The 11,486-nt window shown below is 41.0% G+C and overlaps 1 protein-coding gene across 4 annotated transcripts in view; it reads left to right on the top strand.

The window, feature by feature from the left end:
- Nucleotides 1-273: 273 nt before the first annotated feature.
- The window catches only part of trim44 (tripartite motif containing 44), a 45,850-nt gene continuing 34,637 nt past the window's right edge, over nt 274-11,486 (top strand). For 2 of the 4 annotated variants that reach the window (XM_085357275.1, XM_085357278.1), the window contains exons 1-4: nt 274-328; nt 1,049-1,730; nt 2,967-3,044; nt 9,477-9,773. In XM_085357275.1, coding sequence (XP_085213401.1) covers nt 1,086-1,730; nt 2,967-3,044; nt 9,477-9,773 — 1,020 coding nt within the window. In that variant the 5' untranslated portion in view covers nt 274-328; nt 1,049-1,085. Of the gene's footprint in view, nt 329-390; nt 582-1,048; nt 1,731-2,966; nt 3,045-9,476; nt 9,774-11,486 lie in introns of those variants that run through there. The other 2 variants (XM_085357277.1, XM_085357276.1) reach the window with 2 other exon arrangements.

The following is an 11,486-nucleotide window of genomic DNA, read 5'->3' as shown; positions in this document are numbered from 1 at the left end:
CTGTCTTGGTTTTACTCGTCAAACGAGTTTTCTCTCTCCCGCCTCTGTGTGTCTCTACCGTTCCCAAACACACAGGAGACTGCTAGCAGGAAGTAGAAAAAAAGAAGACAGCAGCTGACAAAAATAAGGAAGTAAACGTTGTCGGTTTAGAGCAGGAGCTCCCTTTGTGCTGTAAAGTAAAAGTAGATAAGTCGACAGCTCAGCAGCAGAATTCAAAGTACGACGGCTGCGCTAAGGAAGTTAGCCGTCAAGCTAATTCTTCACAGACTCCACATTAACTCAGAACAAGCCCTGGAGAGAAAACACGAGGGAAGAGGAAGACAGACGAGTAAGTACACTCTGCAGACTGCCCTGCAGGATGAGGGAGAAAATGTCTGTGTATTTGTGTGAGGAGGCACTGTGTGAATGTGAGTAAGAGACAGAGAACTGGCAGAGAGGGGCGGTGGAAGAGCGAAAGAGGGGGAGTTTTCTCTCCATTACAACACTTTTTCTGTCGGTTGTTTGTGTCAGCAGTGGAGAGAGTACACAAACAGAGCCCAAGAGAGGAAGGCTTCGAGGAGAAAGAGAAAGGAGACAAAAAAGTGTGTACCAGCCAGGCATGCATCTGTGCTCTTTTCATTCTGTTCAGCTTCACTCCTGCAGAGTGGTCTGAAAGGGGGTGGTGGTGAGTGCACATAAAGACAAAAAAGAACAAGATATGAAAAGGTCAAGGCTTGACGACATAACCAGGAAGGTGAAGGAAGGAGAGCAGGGGAGTGTTTGGTCATGCTGAGGGCACAGGAATACACACTCAGCACTTTCTGTTTGTGAGTCAGTAAACAATGTGAGTGTGTTTGCACACAAAGGCAGTTCAGTGACTGCAGATGTGCTGTAATGTGGCACTCGATGGCATTTCGTCTAGATGCCTGACATCTGTTTCGGGAATATTAAATCAGAGGGGATTAGTCCTGAGAATCTTGGACTTTCCCTTGTGCAAAGATGAGATGTGTTTACAGAAGGTCACAGGTATTTATAACCCGTCTTCTTCTCACTGTTTCTCTCCTGTCAGACTTTGCTATCTGATACCTTGAATTTTTTCAGCCACCATGGAGCACAACGGAGAACCTGAGACAGGTTCTAATGAACTGAAACAAGAAGAGTTGCCGCAGATGGACGGTTCATGTGATGCGTGCGAGCCTGATGAGGCCCAGCCAGCGACACAAGTGTGCCCCATCTGCAGTTTTGCCTTCTGCCCCATCCATGCAGACAGACACGCCAGTAGCACGCATCATGTGCTATTGCCCTATAACCCCGAAGGCACCCAGGCTAATGGTCTTGGCACAAACAGGGACTCCAGAGTTGGAGGCGCAGCTGAGGATGAAGCTGTGGGAGAGATGGCAGCTGAAATGGGTGCAAATCGTGGGATGGCACCTCTTGGAGTGGCAGTAGTTAATGGGAATGAGAGGGTTGATCTTGAGGAAGGAGAAGGAGCCCATAACTCTCCACCTGTGGAAGCAGAGCTCGGCGAGGGAGCTGAGGGTGCAGAAGCAGGGCCAGAGGCTGGGGCTGCTGAAGACAATGGGAAGAGAAACACCGTGACAGTAGAGAGATTGCGTTGCAAGGAGCATGGCCAGGAGGGCTCCCTCTACTGTAAACCTGATGAAAAGATCATCTGTGTGGTGTGTGCTGTGCAAGGTGAGCACAAGGAACATGAGATCATAACTCTGCATGAAGCCTACGTTTGGCAGAAGGTGAGATGCACACTTATGTAAGGTTTATATATATATATATAGTGTACCTAATCTTTATGGCATGCCCCCCAACAATATCTGCTATGAAACATACAGTGTCACATGTCTAGTTTGCATTTCTAATTTTGTATTAGGTAGTGTGCCAATCATTGTCTTCAAGTTAATTTGAGAGGGCTATGTGCTCTATTTTAAATATATGTCCCATGATAACCCACAGTTCTTCATCAATAAATTAATTCTTACAGACACTTTGATTCTTGTGAAAGCTGTGAAAGAGAAATGAAACATTAAAAATACACCCCGATGTCCCTTTTGGTTTGGTGCCAATTATGGCTTCACCCTTACTTCATTTTCCCAGATGGCCTTTTCTCTTCAGGCATTTTAAATAGAGCCACTGAGTCACAAGTTGTTTAGTGAAGCACTGCATTTGGTCTAGTAAGTCATGTTAATCTGTTGGATTTATGGGGGGAAAAAAGGTCCATCAAATCTGGGTTCATTTATGCAGAGCTTGGTGTTTCTGATTATTATAGTTTCATTTCAGGTCAGATGTTCAGCACACTGATCACATTTGGGCTGTGCTATTGCACAGAGGACAAGGTGATATGATCAGAAACAAGGGCTTAGTTTTGAATTAATGTTATGAGCATAAGAGGTTTTTGTTTGTGAGCGGTGAAATAAACTGATTTAGAAAGTCTGAGCAGAAGCCTTATTTTAAAATGGTCATGCAAAGTCAGTGAAACTTAACTGTCTAGAACTGCAGTGTTGTCTTTGGTGGTACAAACAAAAGTAGAGTAACACACTTAACTGACTTACATTTACAGACACATATGGATTGATTACAGACAAAGAGGGTCAGACATACAGCCCAAGGCCACAGTGTTTAGTCTAAACACCCCTTAGCTTTAATCCTGCTTCCTGTGTTAATGTGCTCTTGTGGAGAAACTTTAACACCTTGTATATTGCATATCAAAATATGGAATATTGTAGTCTGTAGTCTCCTCAAAATGTTGTCATACTACCAGATGAGGTTTTTTTGGCACTGTCCTTGTGTAGAGTTATAAACTAAAATGTAAACTCAATGGTACTCTTTTGAATGAGTGCAAGATTAAGGTAAACAAATAATTAGCCTGCTGCATGTCTTGTTTGACTTGCACAAAAAGAATATCTGTGTTTGTGCTGTTTTTATAGTGGCCTACTGTGCTGTGTTTACCGCTTGTTTGTCTGTTGTATCTGCAGAGCAGGCAGGGTTATGACCTGCTGGGCTGTACACAACAGATGGCTGAGAAGATCAAGACCAAGTGGACCAACCCTGAGGTGAGTGCTAACTCCTGTGTACAGAAGCCTAACACTTGTTATACAGCAAAGAACCATTTTTAGAAAACCTCTCCCAAAAAAGGTGCACGCATCTGTTCTTAATTAATGAGCTCATACCGGCACCTATTTAAATGAAGTTTGAATATATTTGTGGTGATAAAAGGTGGTTTTAAATTCCATGCAAGGGGTGACAGGGCACCATTTGTATATTAATTTGGATTTTAGTGAGATTGTGCCATGTGTTTTGAGTTTGAATATGCAGATTATTTTTGAAGCTTACATTTAAGAGACAGCTGAACAATCAGTGTATTTAACATTAAGTGTCCAAGTGTTACAGAACATAGATATAAGAGGTTTGAGTTAGAGATCAAACAACAGTGTAGTTATACAAATAACCAGTTGCTTGAAGGTTTTTTACTTACTTGGGAGTGACTCCACAGTCAAGAAAACGATGGTCGATTTTAAGTCATATCCATGGACGTATTTAGGGCAAGCAGTGTCAGTCATCCTAACAAACTGAAGCTGCAGGCACTGGGCATTTCTATATTTTAAATGCAAATGCATATTTATGCTGGCACAGTTGGGATGTCACTGATATGAAGTCCTTGTATGCATTATTTCTTTGTCATGGCTTCTTTTAAAAGAAAAAAAAAAGATGAATAGCGATTTTTTTTAAAAAAAATCAACTAGGTTATATCTGTAGCAACAACTTGTTTGATTTTGTAGGTTCTGTAGCTACGATCGAACATTATTTGAAGCCCTAACAAGGAAAAAGACAAAAAGATATTAGTCTGTTACATCTTTTTGTGTGCAGTTATAAATATGATATAGACAGTGTAGTATCAGAAACGGCAGTCTAAAATAGAAGTAGATTATGTCGTAAAGGGATTCAGCATTGTGTATATTCATTGTGCTGCTCCATGCACAGACCACAGATATTCCCTATTGTGTTAGGTTTCTGCAGATAGAAGTCAGCTTGAAGCGTGGCTTCATTGTGTGATTACTGAGTCATGACGTTTTTAGACTTCGGTTGATTTCACTTTTTTGACTCAGCACTTCTGTGCCAAGTCAGAGGTTGTATTTTTCAAAGTGACTGTGATCTAGGCATTGTCATGTAAAAAAAATAAAGAGTGCTGAATACTGAATGCCCCGTAGCTGTTGTTAAACCCTTTTTGAACTGGGTAAGCTGACAAAAAAAAAAATCAAGTGTTCAGTCTTCGACTCAGAATATGCATATGGTGTAAAATACAATGTTGCATTGCAATGAATTTTTATTATTTTATAATTCATAATTAAGGCAATAAGGGGGACGAATTATCCAATATAATAATGAAGATCGTATCTTTACAGGACTGTTGTGCTATTTCACTACTTTTGTTTACTTGTTAAATCCACTCAAATTCTATGCAGGGCTGGCTTTGTGTACCAGCATCTTACTGTCGGTAGTGCCGTCTGCAAAGGCACCTGCTGGTGTAAGCATTGGGAGGCGGGATATGTGACATAGATTTGTTTCTTCTTCTCAGATTGTCTCAATCATCATGACACAGCTGTAACCTTACTTTACCATTTTCATCAAATCTTTTCCAGGTTGCCCTCCAAAAACAAACATGGTAACCTTTTTCTTAATGTCAGCCTAAACAAAAGCTATTCAAACTGAATTTTCATGACAAGTCAACCTTGAAAGCAGTTGCTGTATTTCCATTACAGATGCTATAGCGGGGGCATGTTCTGCCACTGAAAATAAAACCTGACCACATATGCCTAGGAGTTGTGCACTGAGAGGTGTGACAAACAAAGGCAGGATTGGGAATGTGCGTCCGCGGTCTCGGCTATTTACCATTTAAAGCTGCAGTACCTGTTCTCTCTCTCAACCACCTCTGCAGCCCTTGTTCTGCTGTATGCTCTGCTTTTATAACTGTGTCAGAACCCATCGGTGAGCCGTGGCACACGAGAGCATTGTTGAATACATGCAGAGATGTGACCCAAGCACAGTGGCGTAGTGTAACCGGTTAATTAGAGTGGCCTGTGAGAGAGAACACGTTTTCTGGCAGCCAACACCCCACCCAAGTTCATGTGTATTATCATAGTAAAATATCAGTGCCACCCCAAGGACTTCCTGAACATTTAGTCTGGGGTTGTTTCACTGTGGATTTGCAGTGTGCTTACTGAAAACCTCTTACCTGCTTGCTCACAGGGCACTGTGTTAGAGACTATTATGTGGTATGTCGGCATGTCCTCTCGGCTCTCTCAAATGTCAGCGTCGCTTATCATGCATGACAGGCAAGTCAGAATGACTACCTGTGCTGAGAAAAGTTGTGTGTGTGTGTGTGTGTGTGTGTGTGTGCACGTATAAAATAGAGGGTAAAGAAAAAGAGGAGCTGGAGGAGTTTAAATTGCATGGTATTGACATCTTAAAACACTTCAGAGAGAAAGAGGGTCTGAGTGGCTGTCTGTGTGTAGGTGAGAGGTGGATGAAAGATTTAACCCTTGGCTTGCATTTGCTTATTAATTCTAATCTGCTTATGTACTTTGCCACAGGCTTGGGGATTTTAATCTCTGAGCTCATATTGTAATTCTCCACAGGGGACTAGAATATAAGGGGGGAAAACAGTGATAAAGCTGCATACATATTAATAGAGGGCCAGAGGCGTAACATAATTTGAGGAGTAAAGATGGCCGTCTGTCAGTCAGCCAGTCACCTGAAGTTAACTATAGTAAGAGTGCAGGTGAGGCATGTTGGGGTTTCAAACCACAGCAGTACGTAGTCAGCATATTTACCTCGTCTCATGTTTTATTTACTTTTTACTTGTTTCTGCCAACCAGGATGCCGTCTAGGGCACATGCAGTCCACAGAGCCTCTCAGCTACAAAGAGAAGAGTCCATTAGCAGCACAGCAGTATCAGCCCAGTCACAACTGTGTATGTGTGTGCAGTGGCTACATCCATTTTCCCTGCCTCATAAAATCTACAAGAGCAGCAGACACATTAAAGGTGTCTTAGGAAGCTGAGGTTGAGGAATAGACAGGAGAGACATGAAAAGACTTGGCAGACTTGGTAGTGTTAGGTTTATTCACCCCTCTCTACCTTGTCCTATTCTTTCTCTTCCTACCTCCTTTTGCTCTTTAGAGCTGTCACTCCCATTTTATTTTGCCATTTTAATTGAATTTATCATGTATCATTCCCCAGAAAGTTTCTTGGCTGACATTCCTTTAGTCGAAAACAAATAAAAAGGTGTTGGAAATTGAAACTATGCTATTGTAAAACCATTTTATAACTTCCGCCACTTCCCTTTTTTCTTATTGTTTTATATGACTATAGCAGAGCTGTTTTTATTCAAATCTGTCCCTTGCTTTGTTGTGTTAGAGGCTAAATTGGAAAATCTAGTTTCTGGGAGAGATAAAGGAGAGCGAGGGAGAGTAGTGTTCACTTGGAACAAGGCCACTGTTGCTAAGGGCAAGGACAGTTCAAATCCATTTAGTCCTAATGTTCTATTAATGCTTTTTAGGCCTTTTTAAAAAAGCATCACACCAAACAGAGCTGTGAATAGGCAGTAGAGTCTGCTGTGATTTGGAACAACAGAGAAACATATCTATCTGAACTCTGTCGCTTAAAATAAATCCCTAAAGCACAAACCTTTTTACCACTCCAAGGGCGAACGTGGCTCAAGAGTTGGGAGTTCGCCTTGTAATCGGAAGGTTGCCGGTTCGAGCCCCGGCTTGGACAGTCTCGGTCGTTGTGTCCTTGGGCAAGACACTTCACCCGTTGCCTACTGGTGGTGGTCAGAGGGCCCGGTGGCGCCAGTGTCCGGCAGCCTCGCCTCTGTCAGTGCGCCCCAGGGTGGCTGTGGCTACAATGTAGCTTGCCATCACCAGTGTGCGTGAATGGGTGGATGACTGGATATGTAAAGCGCTTTGGGGTCCTTAGGGACTAGTAAAGCGCTATATAAATACAGGCCATTTACCATTACAAAAAAAAATGAGATGATTATTTTTCATCCGTTAAAAACAGGGAAAGTTTGAACCTTTGTATCAGTCGGTTAATTTTAGATGTTTTGATCATTGTGCTGATAGACCGTAGCAGTCTTTTGAAACATTTGGAGTTAACTACACATTAAAACGGCATTTTATTTTTATTTTTATTTTTTTTATGACGAATTTACTGAAGTTTCATTGTGGTTTAAAATGTTAAGATGAAAAACTCCTTTGTTATTAACACAGCTGCTGCTTTTATAATTCAGTCACTAATGGTGTAAAACATGGACGTAGCTTATGGGTCACAAAAATCAGCTAATGCGAAAGTGTTTTCAACTTACATTCTATTTATAGGCCACCAGATGGTGATAGCTGTAGTTCCAAAAAGACTTCGGATCTTTGGAAGTCTATGGAAAAACAGCTTTTTTTTCTCTCCCTCTAACTTTGTAAATCTTGGTAATTTTGTTTCAGAATTGAGGGTTATTCATGTAGGTTGCAATTTTACAATCAGTCCCTCTCCTTTTTTCATGTATTTATTTGTTTGTTTGATTTGGATTTTTTTCTAATATCGAGGGTTCAAAATGGCACTTAAGAAACAAATGAATGCTCACGCTGTATCTTTACTCCAACTAGTTCCCAGTAAGCAGTGGACTGTTGTCCCTCCTGAGGCCTCATTTTGTGGCTTTAGTTTGCAGCATTGGAAATGAAGATTAGCACGCATGAGTGCTTCTTCCTTCTTACTTTCCAATCGGGACAAATTCTCAGAGAAGCTTCATTGCTGAGTGAAAGGTCCAATGGCAGAGAGCTCTTGCTTCTCAACAAACAAAGAACTGATCCAGGATCACAGCCTCCATCTGCCTCAAAGGCCATGGGGCCTCACAGAGAACCAACAGAGATGGTTGAGAGAGAGGACGCCTAATTCCGTGTATTCATACCATAGCGTTGGCTATGGGAAGGTTTGTTCTTTATGGTTCCTCACTGTGGCAAAAAAGACTGTGTACAGTCCTTTTGTGTACAGGCATTTTCTCAGATTATTAGAATGTTTAAAATCGAAATTCTACAGTGAAAAACTTTCATCTGTCCATGTTTTTGCTCACATAGTTGTGAACCCCTGCCTATTTAGTCCTGAGGCACTCACTGTCTCAACTTTACTCTGTTGCATCTTTCCTGACATATTAAATATTTTGCCTTGTTAGAATTAACTTCAGTGTTTTTTTTTTTTTTTTTAAATAAAAAGTAATACAGCTTCTCAGTTTCAGCATTGGTGTGTTTCCTTGGTACTATTTTCTATAAACTTTAAATTCTTTGAAAACTATTGCATTTTCTTTTTATTTACATTCCACAGAGCACACAGTTGTTTTGGCATTTTAGAATAAATGAACTCGGAGAGAGTCATGTAGTCAATGCTGGTCCTTTCTCTCCAGTAGTCTACAATGGGGGGCTTTGATACAAGTAGGTCTTGACAATGAATGAAACTTTGTTACTAGTCTAACCCAGTTGTAGTTTTTTGTTCTTTATCTGAGAGAAATACATTCATGGCATTGATTTTGGTGAAGATAAGAGAATGAGCAATGTGCATGTTTTTCTCTCCTCACACAAAGAAAGTAAATTAAAAGTGTTACTTCTTGCGCTTGGTTTAATGGGCAATTTGGAGAATCTGATTGCTTGTGCAGAAATGGCAAATACACGATAAAACTTTGGGCCCCAGGGGCCATGGCTCTGCCAACCTTAGTAAAGACTGATGATTCTTTGCTTCACTGGAGAGAGGGAGACTGAGGGGAAACAAGATTAAATGGATGGAAAGGAAGAGAGTGAAGTTCTGCTCAAGGGAAAACGGGAGACAGAGCAGCTGATGTTCATAGATTGAAGCAATTATATTCAGGAGCAGAGATCATGACAAGGGATTTTGGGTTATTTTACCTCATGACAGTATCTTCATTGGAGGTGGAGTTTTGTCTAGACAGAAGAACTGCAGGAACGAGTTTGTTTATTGAGGTGTTTTAACGTAATGAGTCATAGCTAAAGAGAGGCTCGTTGGGGAATGGGCAAAGGAATTAAAAAGGTATCTCAGTGAGCAGTTCTGCTGCCTTGAAAGCCAAACAGATGGCTTGCTGTGGTAGAAGGAGCCTCTGAGATCTCTATCTGCAGATGGGATGCATGGAGTTTGCCTTTGGGGAATCTAATATATGCTATCAATTAGTTAATGCATGACAGAGACCTGTAGGCTTGCTGGAATAATGTTCACATTTAAATGTATAAAGTCCCTATCTGACCCTCACATGCATTGCTTTTAATTGCTTTTCCCCCCGCATTCAGATTTTGAGTAGCTCATTGTGGTTTATTCTGGTTAATTTGTGGCGGCTGTATATCTCTGTTTTGTGGTGAGTTAAATTTGCCCTGTTTATTCATTCTTTCTCATTGTTTCCTTCTTTGTCTCTTTGAACTCTTTCTACATATCTTAGATGTCTACTGAGGAACTTGAGGAGTATGTGAACAGTCAGTTTGAGGAGCTCCGCAAATTGGTGCTACTGGAAGAGAAGAGGACCCTTCACCTGGTAGACCTTAAAGAAGCATTCCTCACAGCATCTGCTGCTGAGAAAATCGCAGAGATCACTGTTGAGACTGAAAAGCTTCAGGAAGAAATGGCCAACATAACACACCAGCTATGCCTGCTGGAGCAGGCTGAGGCGCAGGCAATAGCTCCTGTAGTGGCAGTAGAGGCCCTTTTAGCAGGGCCTGGAGCAGCTCACAGAGTGCTGGTAAGAGTAGCATTCATAACATTTTCTTTTTATGAGGGATGTTTACCTTCTTAAACCTTTTAAATGCAGTGGGGAATATAATTGTTTCCTCTAAGTTGGTGCCTTTTTAAACAAAATCTGATTTTTGTTAATTAATTAATTAAATTATTTTTATAGCTATTTTCTTTATGTTCTTAGACTTTTACGCTACCTATTTGTTTGACCAGTTAAGCAGGAACTATAGTGTTGCAGAGACTATATAAAAGCAGTCATTCCTGTTTTACTATAATGAAATCTGCCTGTGGGACACATCCCATCTTGATGCATTGTAATCCAAAGTCACCAGACGAGTCCACACAGTCTCAGACACTAACATCTACCTAGAGCGTTAAACTTACCGTCAAAATGTATGTCGTGAATTGAAGCATGCCAGCAGGCTCGCAGCCACAGAAACTATACCGTACCCAGTACACTGGAGCCTTTCCACTTGCATATTTAAACAAGCTTGTTTACTAACTAGACCTAAAAATGTCATTAACATACCAGTCTTAGAACATTAACCAAGTGCTCAAGAAATTTAATGAAAAGACAGTGTCTTACTTACATGTTTGATTGAACTTGGCACCCTAATTAGCAACATCACAGCACAAGGTCTGTTGAGAAGATTTTGAAAGAATGATTAACTCGTGTAACATGAGAACATGCTTGTAAAAGCAGTGCTATTGCTCTTATCTAAAAAAGGTTATAGGTAGTTTTAAGGTAGGATGAATAGAGAACAAGAACCGCAACACAGAACAGTTATCAGCGTTACATAAAGCTGTGTTTATTTGCTTGTGGTTAGGCCTGAAAATGGTCTTGCGCATGAGGTCTTTGTTTAAAGATGAATGCTGTCAGCCATGGGTGCTTGATTCCAGGTCGTCCACTTGAAAGGATTTTCTTCCAAGTACTTAAGAAACCTTCTGCAAACAGCAACATTTATAAGGAGAACAGGTGCCATCATACACAGCTTTGTTCCAAGTGAAAAGAGACACTGGATCTACAGTATTTATTCATTATACATTATACTTATATATATTGAAATTATGTTTTCAGAATGTTCTCTCCTCTGTTAATGTGATGCATGTAGATAGATGCAGATAAAGCCTAAGCTTTTGGCTGCAATGTAAGGCCAAATACCCTTTTGCTATAGTATTGGCAGTTATAAACACATTTAGTCTTTTTACATCTTGGCCCCTTGGTGAAAGTTTACACCTTGTGCCAAAGAACTGCACACACCTGCACATGTGTGCAACTACACTATACAGTGGGGCAAAAAAGTATTTAGTCAGCCACCGATTGTGCAAGTTCCCCCACTTAAAATGATGACAGAGGTCAGTAATTTGCACCAGAGGTACACTTCAACTGTGAGAGACAGAATGTGAAAAAAAAATCCATGAATCCACATGGTAGGATTTGTAAAGAATTTATTCGTAAATCAGGGTGGAAAATAAGTATTTGGTCACCTCAAACAAGGAAAATCTCTGGCTCTCACAGACCTGTAACGTCTTCTGTAAGAAGCTTTTCTGCCCCCCACTCGTTACCTGTATGAATGGCACCTGTTTGAACTCATCATCTGTATAAAAGACACCTGTCCACAGCCTCAAACAGTCAGACTCCAAACTCCGCCATGGCCAAGACCAGAGAGCTTTCGAAGGACACCAGGAAAAGTATTGTAGACCTGCACCAGACTGGGAA

Source organism: Diplotaxodon limnothrissa, linkage group LG7 (assembly GCF_057381915.1).
Source record: "Diplotaxodon limnothrissa isolate DT_005_m linkage group LG7, D_limnothrissa_male_GT1.1, whole genome shotgun sequence".
NCBI lineage: Eukaryota > Metazoa > Chordata > Actinopteri > Cichliformes > Cichlidae > Diplotaxodon > Diplotaxodon limnothrissa.
This window is presented reverse-complemented; position numbering and strand designations above follow the sequence as displayed.